This window comes from Canis lupus, chromosome 10, assembly GCF_048164855.1.
Source record: "Canis lupus baileyi chromosome 10, mCanLup2.hap1, whole genome shotgun sequence".
In the NCBI taxonomy this organism is placed as follows: domain Eukaryota; kingdom Metazoa; phylum Chordata; class Mammalia; order Carnivora; family Canidae; genus Canis; species Canis lupus.
The window spans coordinates 26,932,386-26,954,073 of record NC_132847.1 but is presented as its reverse complement, the minus strand read 5'-3'; the positions used below and the strand labels follow the sequence as shown (position 1 = coordinate 26,954,073).

Genomic DNA, 21,688 nt, shown 5'->3' with positions numbered 1-21,688 from the left:
ACATTTTAAAAATGACATACCCTATAATGAAAATAGCTTGGTATTTGTTAACCTATTAAAGTGATGTTATGTCTTGATTTGTATGGTTTCTTTTTTTTTTAATTTTTATTTATTTATGATGGTCACAGAGAGAGAGAGAGAGGCAGAGACACAGGGAGAGGGAGAAGCAGGCTCCATGCACTGGGAGCCCGACATGGGATTCGATCCCGGGTCTCCAGGATCGCGCCCTGGGCCAAAGGCAGGCGCTAAACCGCTGCGCCACCCAGGGATCCCTGTATGGTTTCTTTTTAATATTTTCAGTTTTTTTGAAGTATCATTTATATGCAATAACAATTTTTTTTTATTCTTCTATTTTTACTTATCTATTCATAGAGACACACACACACACACACACACAGAGAGAGGCAGAGACACAGGCAGAGGGAGAAGCAGGCTCCATGCAGAGAGCCTGATGTGGGACTCGATTCAGGGTCTCCAGGATCACGCCCTAGGCTGCAGGCGGCTCTAAACCGCTGCACCACTGGGGCTGCCCGCAATAACAATTTATGTACCGTAGCACTCATCAGTTTAAATGTCCAGTTCAATTAAAAAAAAAAAAAAGTTCAGTTCAGTAAGTTTGACATGTGCATTATGCATGTAACCACCACTATCACAGTCATGACATAGAACATTTCTGTCACCCCAGAAAGTTCTCAGTTTTTTTTTGGTTTTCTTGTCACTGAAATGGATATAATGAAAGTATCTGCATCCATAGAATTGTTGTAAGGATAAAGGAATTAATACATTTAAAGCCCTTAAGGGGTGCCTCGGTGGCTCAGTCTTTTAAGCATTTGTCTTCAGCTTGGGTCATCCTATCAGCGTCTTTTTTTTTTTTTTTTTAAAGATTTTATTTATTTATTCATGAGAGACACACACAGAGAGAGAGAGGCAGAGACACAGGCAGAGGGAGAAGCAGGCTCCATGCAGGGAGCCCGATGTGGGACTCGATCTGGGGTCTCCAGGATCACACCCTGGGCTGAAGGCAGTGCTAAACCCCTGAGCCACCTGGGCTGCCCCCTATCAGCGTCTTGATATTGAGCCCCATGTCTGGTTCTGGCTCAGCAGGAAGTTGGCTTCTTCCTTTCCCTGTATATTCTTTCCTACTCTCTTGAGTAAATAAATAAAATCTTAAAAAAAATAGCTCCTGGCCTATTGTAAGAGCTCAGTTATTTGTCCATCGTATTGATGTTGGTATTCTACCTTGTTTTTTTTTTTTTTTTAAGATTATATTTATTTATTCATGAGAGATACGGAGAGAGAGAGAGAGGCAGAGACACAGGCAGAGGGAGAAACAGGCTCCATGCAAGGAGCCTGATGTGGGACTCGATCTCGGGTCTCCAGGATCACACCCTGGGCTGAAGGCGGTGCTAAACCACTAAGCCACTGGGGCTGCCTGCTACCTTTTTTAAAAAGCCCCTTTTGGGGTACCTGGGTGGCTCAGTGGATGAGCATCTGTCTGCCTTTGGCTCAGGGCCAGATTCCCGGGTTCCAGGATCTAGTTCCGCATCAGGCTCCCTGCAGGGAGCCTGTTTCTCCCTCTGCCTCTCTCTTTTTTTTTTTTTTTTTAAAGATTTTATTTATTTATTCATGAGAGACACAGAGAGAGAGAGAGAGAGGCAGAGACACAGGCAGAGGGAGAAGCAGGCTCCATGCAAGGAGCCTGATGTGGGACTCGATCCCAGGTCTCCAGGATCACACCCTGGGCTGCAGGTGGCACTAAACCGCTGCGCCACCAGGGCTGCCCTCCCTCTGCCTCTCTTATATCTCGTGAATAAATGGATGGAATCTTTAAAAAAACAACAACAAAACAAAACAAAACAAAACAAAAAACCCCAGCCCTCTCTGATAATTTTATTAGGTACTTAAAAGATTCTGTGCTATTAAAAAAGGTATATCTTGCTGTCATATATATATGTGTGTGTGTATAAGTGGGACTAAATGGAATGCAGAAATATCTTGCTCCTTAGTTGATAGCCTGGTATGTGAAGGTACGCTTTACTGAATGTACCTATCACCCACTGTTATTGAAAATTGGTATTTAATTGAGGTTTTTTAAATCACTTTTGTCTCATCATGTAAAATTCAAAATGGTTTCTTACTCGTCATTAGCACTGTGGGAGGCAACTGTCATTTGTATATAAGATTATTTTGCTGTTTTAGGGGTGCCAGGCTTGCTCAGTCATTAGAGTACCCAACTCTTGATCTTGAGGTCGTACATTCAAGTCCCATGTTGGCGGGCGGTGGTACAGTGTACTTAAAATTTTTAAAAGTCTTAAAATGGTTTTGCTGTTTTGATTTATAATAAAATTGTGCTTTTGGAAATCCTTGGTTATTTTGAAAGTGTGCACATTGTAATCTCTTGTGTCAAGCCTTTTTATTGATTAGCTGCTTTCTTTGCATTTATTGATCCTGTCTGCTAAGACATTTCATCAGACATCTCTTTGGGACATTTTTCTATGGTACGTGACACTATTTTCTTTGAGAATTAGATTTTGTAGTTTAGATATCACATGAATTTTCTAGGGGTTCCATGACAAATTAATACAAACAGAACTCTAAAACAGAAGTTGTTTTTCTCACAAATTTAGAGGCTAGATAGAAGGCTAAAATCAAAGCGTGGGCAAGGCCATATTCTCTCTGAAGTTTCTGGGGAGGAATCTTCCTTTGCCTCTTCCAGCTTTGGTGGCTCCTGGTGTTTCTTGTATTATGACAGCATAACTCCTAGTCTCTCCCTCTATCTTCACATGGCCTTCTTCCTTTCTGTGTTTCTCTGTGTGTCTTGTCTTCTGCTTATAAGGACACCAATCATTAGATTTAGGACCCATTCTAAAACCATGATGACTTCTTTTTTTTTTTTTTAAGATTTTATTTATTTGAGAGAGTCAGGAGAGAGAGAGTCAGGAGAGGAGAGAGAACGCAAGCTGGGGGAACATCAGAGGGAGAGGGAGTAGCAGGCTCTCCACCCAGCAGGGGCCTGATTCTAGGACCCTGGGATGATGACTTGAACTGAAGAAGGCAGAGGCCTGAGTTACCCATGCCCCACCCCCCCCACCCCCACCCCCGCCCCACAGGATGCTTTCATCTTGAGATCTTTAACTAATTGCATATGCAAAGACCCTATTTCCAAATAAGTTCACATTTTGAAGTCCTGGGTGAACATGCGTTTTTTCAGGAGCACAGTTGAATCCACTACAGATAGGAAGGGAATATTTACATGATATAAGCTCTGACAAGGAGTGGGGAACAGTATTAAATAAAGTCAAAAACTACTTTGCATTTTGCAGAAATGTTATTTTGGGCCACTCTCTAGTCTAAATACTAAATACTAGTCTAAATATGCACGGTGCTGATTCCTGGTTTCATTAACAAGATACAGAAACACTGAGTACCCATTTTAATGATACATAGAACTTGCCTCTGACAAGACTCTTCTAATGAGTGTTCATTTATTGTTCATCAAGCAAATCCTCTTTTTCTTTTTGTTGTGAAGGTATCAACCTGACTTTAATGTAAGTGCGTTAAACATTTTATCTCTGAAATTAACCTCTCTAAAGGATCTACTGCAACTTAACTTTGAAGTTGTGTTTCAGATGAATAGCCTACATGTTTTAGCAGGCATTTCAGGATGTTTGGAAAGTAATCATCTACTGAAGATTTGTTGTAGGAATGTGGTTTTCCTTCCTCTCCATTTTTCATGTTCTTCCTGGACGTATATGTTACTAATAAGACATTTTTATTTTTGAAAACCACACTGAATGGTAATACTCTTCTGCTTACCTGGACTCTTGAGTAGAGTGCTAGAGGGTAGTTTCCTGAGCTTATTAGAAGATTTTTTTTTATTAGAAGATTTTTAAAGTAGATTACTGCAACTCACAGAGGGTGATGAAACAACAATTCACAGATGAGATCATATATTAAATGTATTGTCGTACAGATCTCTCTCTTCAGTCTGTTTGCTAGCCTTTTAACATTTAATACAAAGAGAGAAAATTGGTTCTCTACTACCTGCATGTATTATCTCAGTTAAACAGCTATATAGGTATTACTCTTCTATAAAGGAAACCTAACATTAGAGACATGAAGACATGGAAGTTGTTCAGGTTCACATCTATCGGATGGTGTATTTAATACTTGAACGTCAACATTTTTGGTGCTTTTTTCCCAGCATGTGCTATTGTTTCTCCAAGCCATAAAGTTGAGACAACTACATTCTTGCTAAACAAAATATTTGCTGTATACAAAGAAAATAATAAAGTACATAGAGTGCTTTTCCAAGCTTAAAATCCTTTCTTCTGTTCTATGATCTGAAAATGTTTCTGCATTTTGTTCTGAGTATGTGGGGACCCAGTGGAGATGGGTGGGTCCTCATATGTGTTCAAATGAAGAATCTGTTGAGGAAAATGGATTATTTGAGTGGTGTAATCTCTGAAGGTTTGTACTGTTAAAGATTCTCCTTTGCAATTCCTTTATTTGCTTTTACCAGAAAGATTCTTGTCCAGGTTGGCCATCATAATTTGAAATCTTGTGCAAGATTTTCCCTCTAACTAGGTCACAGGCAAATTTTGAGGCCGAAGAATGATTTTCAGTGTAGGTGCCCTCCCTAAATGGATTTCACTGCTTATTCTAGTCCTTTCTCATAGTAAGAGATGGTTTGGAAAATGAAAAGAATTGTTTTTTTCTTCTAGATTAACTGCTGAAGTACTGATCGAGTTCTGCGTTTCTTCAATGAGGAACTACAGGCTGATCTTCTGCCATAATCTCAAACAGCCATAAATGACAAAAGAATGCTTGCTCAGTGAGGGTAGCTGGTGCAGAAGCCATTTTTTAAACTTAGGTGTTTAAGTACTCAAAGGTAAGTTTTTAAAATGATAACTCTTGTGCTGTATAAATCCAGAAAAAATTTGGAGATTATCTCCTGTTGCTATTTGATTATTAACTTGAGGTTTTGTAGTTATTAGCTGGCACTAGATATGTTGAAGAATGGGTCTTGCTTGTTTAAAGCTATGTAAATTTATGGCATTTTGCTTCCCCTAAGTTAATTTCTTTTGTTTCTGTAAGTAAGTGTGACACTCTTGATCCACTGGTACGGCTATTATGTAATAAATATAGAAGTTATTTTTGGAAACTTTAGAATATCGAGTAGTTTTATTTTTTTGCTCTGTTCTTTCTTGTGGTGAGAAAAGGAATTGTTTCTCTGGTGTGATCAAAAAAGCCAGCCCAGTTGGTGTCATTTTGTTCGTTAACATAACTTTTGAAAGGTTTTTCTTTCAAAATACCCATTTCCCACTTAAAGTAATAACTTTTATTTTAGGAAACAATTTTTTCTTGGGATTACTTGTTCTCTGTGCTTCAGATACTCAAAACATTGTTTTCTCTCACTGTTTTACTGATCGCTATTCCTACGAAGTTAAGACAAATAACTTATTTCTTCTGAACAAGACTGGCTATGGACATTTTTCTTTGAAATAATTAATGAAATAGCAGGCTTGATGAAAGAACATTCTCATTTGAAAGTTGATGTCTAAAACTAAAAAGTTTCTTTCATTTATAAAAATGTATTGTGGCTGCTCTGTCATGTAGAAAGAAGAACTGGTTAATCTTGCTCTTACTAGCCTGTTGTTGATGAAAAGTGATTATTTATCACTTTATAAAAAATGATTCTTTCCTATTTTGGGTGTTTATAAATTACAGGATTAGATGGGCTTCAGATAGCACAATGCAGAAATGATTGGGTTTGATTTTTTTTTTACCTGTGTCAATAAGCTTGGTCAATAAAGGTCCTCTTGGAGCCACATTTGCCCCTTAATTTGTCTTTGGGACATTAATGTCCTTTGTTAAGTTTAATGATGTATTTGCTATTGTTTGATAAATGTTCAAACACTGAAGGCAGCTTTCAAAATTAACTATACATACTAGAGAAAATGTTTGGATGATTGTATTGAGCTTTATTTGTAGAACATGTTGTGGGTCTGACAACAGGAACATATGTAATGATGAAAACACATTCAGGTGTAAAGCTTTTTTTGTAATGTATTTAAGCATATTGTCATCTGTTGATTATTAGTCTCTCTCTCTCTATCTCTATCTCTGTCTTTCATTTGGCAGAAAAGACAGCTTTGATTTCTGGCTGCAAAAAAGATATGAGGAAGAGCTCCTCCCCTTCCTTGAGTAACTGCAACTCCGTTCTTGCTAACAAAATATTTGGAATTCCACTTGATGAGCTGCAGCAGGGAGGACATCCAGACAATGAGGTTCCGTTCATAGTCCGCCACGTTGTGGACTATATTGAGGAACATGGTATATATTTCCTTACTTTGAGGGCTAGCCTTTGTTTTAATAAACACAGCTTATCCCTTTGACCTTGGATTTTTTTTTCCTTTTTTTCTTTCTAGTATGGAAAGTCCAAAATACAGTAAGGAAAAATGAAAGAAGTTTCTTACATAAAGTCAGACATGCCCAGCATAGAGTTTTTTTTTGTGTTTTTTTTTTTGTGTGTGTGTGTTTTTTTTTTTTTTTTTTGCATAGAGCATTTTTTAGTGGGATGGTGATATGAATATTTTTAATGGAGGTGGGGTGGATAAAATAGAATCTCTCTCAGGACAGAGATAGTATGTTTCTAAATGTGTGATTTGAAGGTGTTTAGCCCAATCAGGAGAGCCAAGAAGGACTTTTCAAATGTATGAATATTTTAAGTTGATTGGAAAATGAATATATATGGCCAGGTAGTTGAAGTTGAAGCTTACTTAATTTTTACTGTCAACTAATTAGGAGGTCTGGAGCAACAAGGACTTTTTCAAGTCAATGGAAATGCTGAGACAGTGGAGTGGCTTCGGCAGAGATACGACAGCGGAGAAGAGGTGGATTTGGTTAAGGAAGCAGATGTTCCCTCAGCTATTAGTCTTCTTAGATTTTTCCTTCAGGAACTTCCTGAACCTGTTATCCCTGGCAGTTTGCATATTCACTTGATGCAGCTTTCTCAAGGTAGTCTAATTTGATTCTTACCAATCAGTCCTTTACCATTAATTTCAAAGTCTTTTTATCTTGTGGAAATCTTGACATGTAAACAGTAATTATAATAGTTCTGAGATTAATTGCTTATGTTCCCATTTGGGGACTTAACGCTCTTTGGGTCTATATGGTCTAGCTACAGGAATGGCAATTTCTTAGATCTCTGTAGTACTATTTTTTTTTTTATGATGGTCAAGAAACCTAAGCTAAGGTTAAGGAGGGGGAGGAGAAAGAAAGGCAAGAGACAAGAATAAGGAATAGGATGGTTGGGAAAGAAGAGAAATACATATAAAGTGGTATGTGTGGCATACTATTCCAATAATAGCCAGTGCTGTTCCTTAGTGATGATGTTACTATAGGATATTATTTATCCCTGGTTTGATAGAGCTTCTAGCAAAAACCAGAAGACAACTTTGATTCCAGATTCAGAATATACTTGAAACTTATGCTTGGGTTCATGCCTGAAGGAAGTAAAATACCAAATTGGACATTGGACTTCAAATAAAGGAGAAAAAGGCTGATTTGTATTTGTTGGGTTAGATTTTTGGTGGTGCTGGTTAAATCATTTTTATTCACTCATAGTTGTTGATTAGCATTGGCCAGTGCATTTTGACTTCTTGTAGTTGGCACTGCTTTTAAAACACAGGTACAGTCATGCAAGAGGCAATATGATGAGAATGAAAAGTAATTAAATTAGAGAGTTTGGACCGATGAGTAACTGAGGGGAAAACATCCTTCAGCAATTGAGGGGTTGAGTTCCTTCTCTCCAACTCTTCTCTTCCACCTAAGTGAAATGCGAAGCTCTAAGGCATTTGGCCTCTGGTGGAGGAAGTGAAGAGGTTTTGAATTGTTAATAGTAAAAAGGTGATGTGGGTGGAGTAATGTGAACCTGGCAAAATATCTGAGCTTTACTTTTACTTCATTAAAAAAAAAACCTGTCATTATGTTTTATAGATTATAATAATGAAGATGAATTTGGAAGAAAGTTGAGGTTCCTTTTACAGCAGCTTCCACCTGTTAATTACAGTTTGTTAAAGTTTCTGTGTAGATTTTTAGCCAATGTAGCATCACATCATGAAGAAATTTGGTCTGCAAACTCTTTGGCTGCTGTCTTTGGTCCAGATGTCTTCCAGTAAGTTTTTCCAGAAATTTTTATGTAATAAAAAAATTGAATTTGTGAAATAGAGTCATTATATTATTTCCCAAGAATCATAGGTTGCTTGGTAAACCATTATTTTTTATAGTAGATCTGATTAATCCTCCCAGCATTTCTGTGAAGAGGGTACAAATTAGGTAGGCTTAACAGATGGGAAAACAGAGGCACAGAATGACATAAATTGCTCAGGTTTATAAAGTGAGTCATTGGTTGTCTTCTAATTTTACGTGTATTTGATTTAAGGACTCTCAATTCAATGTGGACTTTTATTCGTAGCATTTATACAGATGTGGAAGATCTGAAAGAACAAGAAATAGTGAGCAGGATAATGGCTGGACTTCTGGAAAATTACTATGAGTTTTTTGAGAATGAAGAGGAAGATTTCTCATCTAATGATTTGAGTTCAATTACTGAACAGGTGAGAATATTTTAAATACTCGGAGCATATTTAAAGAATATGCTCTTTAGGGCTTGACGCAAACTCAGGTGAAATTTTAAAGTACTAAACAAAGCAGTTCTCTTGGTTATTATATGTAATAATATGGAGTGACACATCCATGTAATATATGAATGTGATTTTTTTCTTGTTCTCAATTTGAATAGTAAGGAAAAGGCATTGAAAGCAGAGTATATGTTGAGATATTTTGTGGGGTTTGTATGTTTTTCTTCTAACTTAAGCATTGTTTATTTTGTAAGAATAGGGTGTTCTTTTTTGCTTTTGTGAAGAACCAGCATGGAGGAATGTAGGCAAAGGGTGAGAAATAGAAGGGGGAGGGAAAGATTGAATACAAAGTTCACACAAACTTTTAAAAATAGGAAGCTTTTCTGGATTAAAGTCACAAGTCAATAGAGCAGTGCAATCATTGTCATTACTGGGAAGCATCACGGTAGTTTTTTAACTTTTATGTCTTTGGAAAGTTAGCATCCATTTCTCTGGCTACGTTATATTTTGTTTTTCTGCTATGCGTTAATGGTTGAGATGGTACAAGGACCTGATTACTTTCTCCTTCATGAAATGAGAATATTGATGCAGAGTCATTAATTTATTGTAAAGCCATATTAATTCAGAATTTTCATGTTTTAGGATTTGTAATTTAGGTCTGTGTGCAGGTTTTTCTTTTGCACTTAAGTGAAATAATTTGTCAGACTTTTTTTTTTTTAAGATTTCATTTATTTATCCATGAGAGACACAGAGAGGCAGAGACATAGGCAGAGGGAGAAGGAGGCTCCATGTAGGGAGCCCGATGTAGGACTCGATCCCAGGACTCCAGGATCACGCCCTGGGCCGAAGGCAGACACACAACCGCTGAGCCACCCAGGTGTCCCCAAAAAACTTCTATTAGGTTAAAACCTATGCAGTTACTTATATTTTGGACATGGGGTGGGGCTGCTATTTTTTTTTTTTTTATGAGTAAATCATTCACCTGGTTAAAAAAAAGAAGTAAAATAGTGAAATTTCTTGATTTTACCCATACCCACTCCTTTGGCCCATTAGTTTTTTATGTATGTTTTTTTAGAGTTTTGTTATGCAAAGTAAATATTTGCTCAGTTTTTTATTTTTATTTTTTTTTAAGATTTTATTTATTCATGAGACACACACACACACACACACACACACACACACACACACACACACACAGAGGCAGAGACAGGCAGAGGGAGAAGCAGGCTCCATGCAGGGAGCCTGATGTGGAACTCAATCCCAGGACTCCAGGATCATGCCCTGAGCCAGAGGCAGACACTCAACCACTGAGCCACCCAGGCGTCCCTTTTTTTTTTTTTTAAGTATGTCAGCTAACAGTGTACTGTGGAATTCTTTTCTTTCTTTCTTTTTTTTTTTTTAAAGATTTTTATTCATGAGAGACACACATACAGAGAGAGAGGCAGAGATAGGCAGAGGGAGAAGCAGGCTCCATGCAGGAAGCCTAATGCAGGACTCGATCCCAGGTCTCCAGGATCAGGCCCTGGGCTGAAGGCAGTGCTAAACTGCTGAGCCACATGGGTTGCCCATGGAATTCTTTTCTTATTGGAATATAGAGAACATACTCTTTTGTTTACATGTGCATAGGTCCCTATTGTATGGATGCAACATTATAATTTGATTTAGTATACTGATTTCCATTAAAAAAGATGATAGTATACCCCTTTTTTTCAGAAGAGTTCTGGTTTATATTTGTTTCTCATGTAATTATTAGTAGCTCCCCTTTTCACTTGTATATATCCACGTTTTGAGGATTAATTTTATGGTCATTATTTATTGATGCACATTGGGTGACTTCATTTGCTTTTATTTTATTTTTATTTATTTACTTATTTTTTTAAGATTTTTTTTTTTTTTTTTTTTTTTTTTAATTCATGAGAAACCAGAGAGCGAGAGAGAGGCAGAGACACAGGCAGAGAGAGAAGCAGGCTCCATGCAGGGAGCCCGATGTGGGACTTGATCCCGGGTCCCCAGGATCACACCCTGGGCTGATGGTGGCGCATAACCACTGAGCCACCCAGGCTGCCCCTCATTTGCTTTTAGATTAAGAAGCAGCATCTCTTGAAAGTTAGTTTACCATACAAATTTTCATTAGTTTTTATAGGTGTTGATTCTGGTAATGTGAATTTAATAGTTTTATTTTCTGGATAGCCCATCGTTTTTAAAAAACAGTTTCTGTACTATTGTGAACTTCTATGGATAAGTCTTTTTAAAATACTTGGTGCTGAGACCTTCCTTAGTTTTTCATGTTTTCTTCATGTAGGCATTTGTATCTTTGTCTGATTTTCTCTCCCTCTTTCCCTTCTTCCCTTTTCCTTCTCCCCACCTCTTTTCTCTTTCTTTTCAAGTATTAGAAACTTTAAGGAAACAGTAACAAGCCAAATTGCAGTTTGTAATGTATGATCTGAGAATGAAAACATGCATATGTATACATATTTAAAGTAAAATCAAGTGAATGAAATTCATAGCCAGAATCAGTGATCATGGAACTTTTGGCATATTTTTTGAATTTCTATCATATACAGGTCCTGACTTAAAAATTTGGTACATCTCTTCAAAATTACTTAAAATTTTTTAAGATTTATTTATTTGAAAGAGAGCGCACGTGCGCATACAGGCATACAAGCATACAAGAGGGGAAGCAGAAGGAAAAGCAAGTTCCCTGCTGAGTAGGGAGCCTGATGTAGGGCTCAATCCCGGGACCCTGGGATCATGACCTGAGCTGAAGGCAGCTGCTTAACCTACTGAGCGTCCCAGGTGCCCCTCTTCAGAACCCTCTTCAAGATTATTCTTGCGTTAAAGAAAATGACAAGAAGAGAGCAGGGAGATAGATATTCCTTAAACCTTTAATATCTCTTTTTTAAGATTTTATTCATTCATTAGAGAGAGCCAGAGAGAGAGGCAGAGACACAGGCAGAGGGAGAAGCAGGCTCCCTGTGGGGAGCCCGATGTGAAACTCCATCCCTAAACTGGGATCGCACTCTGAGCCAAAAGCAGACGCTCAACTGCTAAGCCATCCAGGCGTCCCAAACCTTTAATATCTTTTGATGCTCATGAGAAATCCCATCTTTGGGGACTTGTATGCTACCTTTCTTTTCTTTAAATTAGTTTTGTTTAGGGGTGTCTGGCTGGTGGAGCATGTGACTCTTGTTCTTGGGGTTGTAAGTTCAAGCTGTATTAAGTTGGGTGTAGAAATTACTTTAAAAAATAAAATAAAAAAAATATATTTTAGTTTAGTAATTTTTTTAGATAAAATTTATGGCTGCTCAGGATGAAATAATATGCATACATTTGTGTTACTCATTTCCTACGTTTCTAAGATGATTTGACTTGTAAGAAACTGATGATGCCAGTTTGCCCTAATATTTATATCTTGATGACTCTGAAGGCTTCAGGGTATGCCTTAACTATGTTTTATGTTGTGATCTAATTCCCTGATATTTCTGATATCTTGCAGCTTATGTATGGTCAAATAATTCACATCTAATGCATTTGTATTTTTATATTTGTTTAAGCACTAGAAAAATTGACTTAGGGATCCCTGGGTGGCACAGCGGTTTGGCGCCTGCCTTTGGCCCAGGGCACGATCCTGGAGACCCGGGATCGAATCCCACGTCGGGCTCCCGGTGCATGGAGCCTGCTTCTCCCTCTGCCTGTGTCTCTGCCTCTCTCTCTCTCTCTGATGACTATCATAAATAAATAAAAATTAAAAAAAAAATTTAGAAAAATTGACTTAACAAGTGTTGTGCTTTACATTAAATGGAATTGTGGTTAATTAACACCAAAACGTAATGTTGAATTCTGCACATTTATCTACATTTAATCATTTCTTAATGCCTCTTTCTTTGAGGTGGCTCAGTCAGTGGAGTATCTGACTTTTGATTTCGGCTCAGGTTTTCATTCTCAGTATTATGAGATCGAGCCCATGTTGGGCTCCTTGCTCAGTGCAGAGTGTGCTTGTCCCTCTCTCTCTGTTCCTTTTCTTGCACATTCTCTTTCTCTCAAATAAATTTAAAAATCTTTGGGGAAGAAAAAAGGGATGTTAGCATATTGAATAGAATATGCTCAATAAATGGAGTAGTGCTGTGGGTCCTAGGAAACAGTGATGCATATTTAATTATTTTGGCCCACATTACTAATCAACCAAATTATTTCAGAATTCAGATACCTGAAAGTTTGTTTTCTTGAAAGCAGATCTGGTAACTTTAATTTGACTTGTGAGACTGAAGTGATAATGTAGTGAGTGAAAGTAAAATTTCCTCAAATTTAGCACATTTTGGTTGTATTTTTAAATCGACCTGACTTAAATGCTGCTCATTTCTTTTCCCCATATTTAAAGATGTGGATAAACCAGGCCCATCTTTGCAGTGCTTTGATTATTTTTTTTCTACTTTTTATATTTGAAGGAAGCAAAGTTAATCTAGTGTTCTATTCTCTTGGAGTTTTATACCATTGATGCAAGTATTTGGCTGTTAGAGCCTTTTCAAGGTGGTAGATATTTTTATTAATAGTGTGAGAGAGATGACTGGGGATGATGAATAGGGAGTGTTTGAGAAATGACCCAGAGTTGGTGGACAGGTTCTTTGTATGGGATCCCTACATGAATGCAAATTCAGTAGAGTGGTTTGAAGATGTAGGTGATAATTATGTTTCTTTATACATTTGAGAAGGCAGGTAGCAGCGTTCTCCACAAGCTGGAGTCTGGAGAGCAGGCATTTCACGAGGCCCTAGAGAAGGGAATTACAGCAGTCAAAGAAAGAAGAGATGTAAGTATGGATGAGGATTTTCCATAAGTGGAGTGAGCGGTTTTCTAGAAGTGGAGTTGAGGCAGTTGCGTACATAGGCTAGGTTCAGAATAACTTAGGAACAGATTAGAGCAATGATAAATAGAAGGTCAGGCTGACCAGGAAAGGATTAAGAACTTGTGAAGTGTGGAGTGAGAGAGGGCATTTTTAAAGTTTTTAATACTCTCACTCAAAGTTATTTAATCATTTCTTACTGCAGGAAGTTATATTGGGAGGCCTGGGAAATGGGAAGAGGGGAAAAAGAAATCCCACTAGGGTATTTTTCATGTCATATCTTATTGGATGATTATTGGTGAAAATAGTGGGCAATGTCAATTAGTTTACATAAAGCTTATTGAATTGAATATAATATATTCAATATAATTGAGTATAAGGTATTTGTAGTTCCTGAGAGCTATTGACTACAGGCACAGAGTTGTTTTTAAAACATATGTTGTGCATGTTAAAATAGTAGTACCTCTGTACCAAAAATATGTGGACTGAATAAATACTTATTCTCGGCTTAAATAGCTATCTTAAATTTTTTTTTTTTAAATAATTCTGTGGTGCCCAAACCTTCATTGATCAGCCACAGTAATTCCCATTTAATACTACTGAAATCAGTATTTTCTTGCATTTTTTTCTTTCTTGAATTATCAGGTAGATACTAAGTATATTCTTTAATTTCATTTATTAAATACATATATGGAAATGAGGATTATTTTCCATTTGATTCAGTTTAAATATTGATTTATCATATGAAATTTTCACCTTCGTGTATAAATACTACCTTTCAGTTAATAATCATTTACTGTTTTTTAGTCTTTTTCATCACTGTTCAACATGATAGGGGATAGATGAGGGTTAGCTTTTAGGAGCACAACAAATTCAGCTGAATCTGCTGAGTATGCTTTATATATAAAATAAGTGGTTCACAAATTGAAATTATTAAGTATTATTATTAATAAGGAATTTTTAGTGACCCAGCTGACTGCTGACCTTGATACACCAGTGGTTGAGAGCTCCAGCTTTAGTTTGGGTGGCAAATATTGCCTGTCTTTCTCAAAAGAAGTGATGTTACATGTAGAAACTAGGCTCTGTGCTATATAGAAATAACAATTCCAGTTATAGTGATAGCTATTATTTATTGCTTATTATGTATAGACACTGTATAAGAGTTTGCATATATTACTTAATCCTTTCAACTAGCCTTATGACGTAGATAGTATATATGACATCTCCATTTTAATCATAGACTTGGAAAAATTAAGTAAACTGAGAGATAGTTAAGGGCACAGTAGGAGTGTGGACATACAACTTTCTGCCTTCAGAGTCTGGCTTTTAAGTACTTACTGTATTACACTTGAAAGCAGGCCATCTGTCCTTGCCTATTACGAGTGTGGTAGAGAATACCACAGGGAAATCACTTTTCTTCTGGTTGAAGTTTACTCTCTGGAGTATTCCAGAGAATATGTTTGACTATCTGGAAGGAGCACCACTGTTACACATAGTGGTGAATTTATTTTAGGTATTTCCAGTGCACTTGTCTAGAATGGATAAAGGTATATACTTTTGCTGCTCTGTGTTTTTAATGACTAGTATTAAATTAAAAGATGTCAAGACAATTTATGACTGGTTTCTTCTTTGGGATAGCTTGAAAAGTTATTTCTCATTTGGGAATATTTTGTTGGTTTTCCTTCTCTGATATTATTATTAGAGTGATTATTTATTTAGGTAGTCAGCTTGATAATGGAAGACATTTTATAGCTCCTCCCAAAATTAGAATTATAACCTTCTAACCTAAAAAATGAGTTGTGTTGAATGTTTTCAGTTGTGCTTATTGGCCAAAACAATGAGTCCTCCCTTGTAAGATCCAGTCTTTTCGTGAAAAATTCCGTCTGAATCATTTAGAAGTTAGCTGGCATTTTCTAAAATAAAGTTAACACCTTAAGGCAAAATTTATCTGCCCTTTTCCGACACTTCCCCTATATTAAAATCACTTGTTAAATGCACCTGGAAATCAGAGAGGTCAGTTAGAAATCTTCCTACGTATTCAGTCTGTAAAACTGAATGCTTAGGAAATGAAGCTTTCTTAATGTTAACTAACTGCAGTGTGCAAGCTTTTCATCGTTTGCAGTCTTACTCATGTTCTTAGTGATAGACGAAGGTCATCATTGCTTTGTGCTTTAAAACGTTACATTTGGTTTGCAGTTTTCTTCTAATATGAGAGAGTTGGCAATTACTTATTCCATTAGTAAAATTGGTCCTAGGAAATGAAGTAAAAAATGAGTTGTGTTGAACGTTTTCTTAGTTTATCTTAATGTCAGTTAACAGTTGTATTCATTTTTTATTTTCAATTTTCTCTTATTTATATAGGTTAATGAACTTTCTGAGGAAGAAGAGGAAGATGAAAAGTTGGAACAGATAGAAGAACTTCCAGAAGAGGGTGCAGAAAAATCAAGTGACATGGCAGAGGTGGTACAGTTAAGGATGACTGAAAATATCCTGGAACCAAATAGTGTTACAGCATCAACAAGGTAGTGTTTCAATGGAAAGAACTTTAGCCTTTGAACTTTTTATTCTAGATGTAGATTCACTGAAGCACTGAATCATACAAATTTTAATGATGTGTGAAAGATTGATTTATGTATGAAAAAGAGCAACAAGAAAATTTTAAGCAAACTTGCTAAGAAAATTTCAGGTGTCAGCATTTATATATTTTTTTCAAAATACAGCCTTTTACATTTCTTCTTAAAGTTTTTTTTTTTTTGAGTTGGGTAAAATTTCAGGACCTTTGGAAATGGAAAGATAAAGTGGTCAAATTAACTTGTATTTCCAGCTTCTAGACTAGAACTAGGTTGAGTTGGGCTGTAAGAAGAGAACTCTGTGATGCATTAAGATATTTCTTTCCAATTTTTTTTTTTGTGTGTTAAGGAATACTACTTACGTGGCATACTGTGTACTTTATAAATGTGGTAGGGTAGAGGCACTATGTTAATGCATAGCTGGAGTCATTGAACATACTGTTTAGGAAGCGTTGGAGAATTCGAGAATCCCATAGCTCTAGGTATGTTAGTTCTCTGTAAAGTTCTATGGTTTACTAACCCTTTTTTTTTTAATTGGAGTTCAATTTGCCAACATATAGCATAACACCCAGTGCTCATCCTGCCAAGTGCCCCCCTCAGTGCCCATCACCCAGTCACCCCAACCCCTCGCCCACCTCCCTTTCCACTACCCCTTGTTCATTTCCCAGAGGTAGGTGTGTCTCATGTTTTGTCAACTAGCCCTTTCTAATTAGGAAAGCAGCAGTATATATATATATATTTTTAATTTTTATTTATTTATGATAGTCACAGAGAGAGAGAGAGAGAGAGAGAGGCAGAGACATAGGCAGAGGAAGAAGCAGGCTCCATGTACCGGGAGCCCGACGTGGGATTCGATCCCAGGTCTCCAGGATCGCGCCCTGGGCCAAAGGCAGGCGCCAACCCGCTGCGCCACCCAGGGATCCCAGTATATTTAAATCACTAGATATCTTTTATTAAATCCATGTTCAGTAGAATGATTGAAAAGCAGAGGAAATAATTTAACAGAAGGCAAAATGTCATTTAACTCATTACATAAAATAACTCATATCTAAGGGAGAAACTGTCCAATTTCATATAGGAAAATTATAAAACAACTTGAGATGTTTACTGCCAAACAGAACTATTAAATTTCTTTGTGGGCCTCTGGATCTTTATATATTATAAATGATTTCTTCAAACATGATTGTAATTGTGGTATATCAACATGTTTGTTTACTCTTTTGCCCCTGATTTAACATTATGTTTGTGCTTTTTCTGTGTACATGCTCTTCTTTTTTTTTTTTTTTTTAATTTTTATTTATGATAGTCACAGAGAGAGAAAGAGAGAGAGGCAGAGACATAGGCAGAGGGAGAAGCAGGCTCCATGCACCAGAAGCCCGATGTGGGATTCGATCCCGGGTCTCCAGGATCACGCCCTGGGCCAAAGGCAGGCGCCAAACCGCTGCGCCACCCAGGGATCCCTGTGTACATGCTCTTCTAATTTACTTTTGGGAAGGGGGGAGCCTCTTAAGTATAATTACATATTAAGATATTTAGAAATTATATGCTGAGCTGTTTATATCTTAATTATATATTTCCTGTCCTTTTTTCTGGAAGTTTTGAATTATTGTAGCTAGCTTCTCTCTACTAAACTGCTACTGAACAACCTTTTTAGGTTTCTTAGGCCCCTTTTTCCTTCTTTTGAATTATTTGCATTCATTTATTAGGTTCAAATAGTGAACTTTTCTTTGGCCTAGTAAGTATTTCCAGCAAGCGTAAGAGACTTATCCTGATTTATATTGCCATTAGCATTTTTTTCCTCCAGGACCTGAAAACAGTAGATTAAATGAATATTCTTAATTTGGTAAGTTAGAGTTACATCTCTAATAGGTGGCTACTAGCTACATGTGGCTATTTAAATTTGAACTTGAACCAGTTAAAATTAAATAAAGTTTAAAAATCACTCTCACAGTTGTACTAGCCACAGTTCAAGTGTTCAACAGTCATATAAGTGGCCACTGTATTAGTGTTGATACAGAACATTTCTGTCATTGCAGAAATTTCTATTGAGTAGCGCTGATAGAGGGGAAATTTTTTCAGTATTTTTATTTATTATCAGCAAAGTTATTATTTTAAATGGATACTTCTAATAGTTTCGTCTTTTTGATTATCTTTCTAGTTTTGTAGACAGTCCTTCCAACTAATTTTTAGATTCATTGGAGATTTGGAGATAGGTAGTCAGGATTCCTTTAATTACATGTCACAAAAATGGACCTTGGTTAAAGGAAAGAAAAAAAGCAATTTATTAGAAGAATCCTGGATAGATTGCAGAGTCTGCAGATAAAGCAGAGATAACACAGGAAGCCCTGGAGAATTTAGTAGCGGGGTTATGGGAGAATCTCTAGCATGGGGCTGTTACTCAGAGAGTTCCTTCCAGTTGTTTCCTACTCTCATTCTGCTCAAGACCAGATTCCTGTGGGGTGGCAGGGAAGAGAGTCTGGTCTAAATTGGGTCAAGTGTCTGGTTAGATAGAGCTGGTCATTGTAATTTATGTATCAAGATTATTGGATGAGAAGAGGGATTAATTTGCCACAGAAAAATGGGGCTGTTTACCAAAAGAAAAGATTGGGGATATCAGGCAGCAAAAACAGGTGTGTCTACCAAAGTGGTCTTTGAGAATTAGTAATGATAAAAATTTCAGTTAATATATATATATTAATCTTTTATTGTAGTGTTGGCTGATTGCTTGCATAAAGGTAAAAATATACATTCTTTTTTTTTTTTTTTCAAGATTTTATTTATTCATGAGAGACAGAGAGAGAGAGAGGCAGAGACACAGACAGAGGGAGAAGCAGGCTCCATGCAGGGAGCCCGACATGGGACTTAATCCTGGGTCTCCAGGATCAGGCCCTGGGCTGAAGGCAGCGCTAAACCGCTGAGCCACCTAAACTGCCCAAAAAATACATTCTTTGATTGTCTACCATAGATGAAAGAAAAATAGGGGAATGCATAAGCATAAGCCCTAGGATATAGGGAGCTATTAATAAATTTGTTTTAGGGAATTAGTGGATACTGGAGATTGAACTTTTGGTAACTTTTAATGTTCCATCTTTTTGAGTTTTTCTGGGAGGTACTTTATAAATATTTACTGGAGTATTAGGTAGCTACTCTGTTTTTCTTCACAAGTAACTATGGGAAAATATGTTAGAAACCTAAGGGAATAAACATTTAGTGATAGTTTAAAAATAGCAATTCTCAAACTTTTTGCTTTTAAATGTTACATTCTTAAAAATTATTTACAACTCCAGAGACCTTTCTTTAAAAAAAAAAAATTTTATTCATTTATTCATGAGTGACACAGAGAAAAGAGAGAGGGAGGCAGAGACACAGGCAGAGGGAGAAGCAGACTCCATGCAGAAGCCTGATGTGGGACTCAATCCCAGGACTCCAAGATCACTCCTTGGGCCAAAGGCAGGTGTTAAACTGCTGAGCCACCCAGGGATCCCCAAGACCTTTTTTTCTTTTTTTTTTAAGATTTTATTTATTTATTCATGACAGACACAGAGAGAGAGAGAGCAGAGACACAGGCAGAGGGAGAAGCAGGCTCCTTGCAGGGAGCCTGACGTGGGACTTGATCCCGGGTCTCCAGGGTCACACCCTGGGCTGAAGGTGGTGCTAAGCCGCTAAGCCACCAGGGCTGCCCCCCCCCCCCCCCCCCCCCCCGCAACCTCTGTTAATGTTGATTTTACCTACAGGCACTTACCACATTATAAATTAAAGCAACATATTTAAGCCATTGGAAGTATATCTTTGTTGAGTTGTAGTTTGGAAGATGCTTGTATATAGCCATTGATGACCTAAGGGGCTTTTTTGTGTTTTGTTTTTCTTTTTTTTTTTTTTACCTAACAGTTTTTTGGTTGATAGATTACTCCTCCTCTATTAGGTTTAGGTCATTAGTTCTCAAACTTTGGTCTTATAACCCCCCTCACACACTTAAAAATTATTTAGGATCCAAAGAACTTTTGTTTCTGTAGCTTGTAACTGTTGTTATTTATTATATTAGGAATTAAAACTGAGAGATTTACATATATATTTAAAGTAGTAATAAATCCATTACATGTTAATGTAAAATTCTAAAATGTTAACTGTTTTCCAAAATCTCCAAAAAACATCATAGTGAAAAATTTTTTAGTGACTTGTTTTATATTTTTACAAATCTCTTTAATGTCTGGCATTAGTAGATGACAGCTGAATTCTTTCATTTTCCTCTGCATTGCATTCGTTGCTGTATGTTATTTTGGTTTAAGTATATGAAGAAAATTTGCCATCACACCAGTATATAGCTGGAAATAGAACATTCATAGTCTTTTCAGATAATTGTGTCCATTCTTTCTTGATAATATGCCAAAACATGGTAAGTAGCAGCGTTTTAGAAGTTATTTGTATTGCATAACTTGAAACCATATCTGAGAATTTTTCATGCTCTGGTCTTTTGGTCGGTCTGTCTTGTGCTGTGGTGATTTTATTCATGCTTGATTTTGTAACATGGTAATTAGGCATTCAGAAAATGAGGCTTCAGGGAGTTACTTGGATCTTCCAAATGATGATACATTTTGTTACATAGTATCAACAGTTCACATTCTTTAATATTACCACTGATTGTATTAAAGACATCTTTTAAGTCCTGGGACATTAATGAGTTTATGGTAAAGATAAAGGTTTTCCAGAATTCAATTTTTTACTTGAAAACTCAAATCTTATCAGCTGTGTCACTTGTTTTTCTTGAAGTCTCAGTCTTGCTCATTTTTGAGAAAATGTCTGCCAGATTATTCAGGTTGGAATAATTATATATAGTTTGTCAGCCTATCTTTCAAGTGAAAACGGTGATCCCAGATAAAACTTGAGTTCACAATTCAAATAAGACAAGCATTGTACTACGCTGTGCAGAAGTGTTTTTCTAAATGTGCCTCCCATTTTGTCATACCAAATACAAAAATGAATTATACTCAGGGCTGAGGTAAAATTAATAATTTTTGCTCCTTCATCAGGACTGGTCCTCTTTTTAAAAAATTGCAAGTGAGTAGTGGTAAAGAATGCAGTGGCCATGGTTCAGTCTGGTACCACTTGCCTGATTTATGCTAAGACCCCAAGCATTTTTTTCTACCATTGATTTGGTATATCATGCAAAAGTCAGCACAGTGAAAAAGGTAAATATTATGAAAATAGTTTGTGTGTTTTGGTTGACTGACCACCTTTTCACAACCAGTGGTTTATTTTATTTATTTTATTTTTTTAAAAGATTTTATTTATTTATTCATGGGAGACACACACACACACACAGAGAGGCAGAGACACAGGCAGAGGGAGAAGCAGACTCCATGCAGGGAGCCCGATGTGGGACTCGATCCCGGGTCTCCAGGATCACACCCGAGCTGCAGGTGGCGCCAAACCGCTGAGCCACTGGGGTTGCCCAATTGTTTGTATTTCTTTGGTGTTTGATTGTGATCTCTCCTCTCTTGTTCATGATTTTATTTATTTGGATTCTTTCTCTTTTTGGTAAGTCTGGTCAGGGATTTATCAATCTTATTCTTTGAAAGAACCAGCTCCTGGTTTCATTGGTCTGTTCTACTGTTCTTTTGATTTCTATTTCATTGAT

General features: G+C 36.9%; 1 protein-coding gene across 18 annotated transcripts in view; it reads left to right on the top strand.

Annotated features, from left to right (window-relative positions):
* FAM13B (family with sequence similarity 13 member B) overlaps positions 1 to 21,688 on the top strand; it is an 86,347-nt gene that overhangs the window by 19,968 nt on the left and 44,691 nt on the right. For 11 of the 18 annotated variants that reach the window (XM_072841123.1, XM_072841125.1, XM_072841128.1 and 8 more), the window contains exons 2-8: positions 4,725 to 4,891; positions 6,145 to 6,336; positions 6,808 to 7,020; positions 8,002 to 8,179; positions 8,480 to 8,621; positions 13,355 to 13,450; positions 15,845 to 16,005. In XM_072841123.1, coding sequence (XP_072697224.1) covers positions 6,180 to 6,336; positions 6,808 to 7,020; positions 8,002 to 8,179; positions 8,480 to 8,621; positions 13,355 to 13,450; positions 15,845 to 16,005 — 947 coding nt within the window. In that variant the 5' untranslated portion in view covers positions 4,725 to 4,891; positions 6,145 to 6,179. The remainder of the gene's footprint in view (positions 1 to 4,724; positions 4,892 to 6,144; positions 6,337 to 6,807; positions 7,021 to 8,001; positions 8,180 to 8,479; positions 8,622 to 13,354; positions 13,451 to 15,844; positions 16,006 to 21,688) is intronic. The other 7 variants (XM_072841138.1, XM_072841137.1, XM_072841139.1 and 4 more) reach the window with 2 other exon arrangements.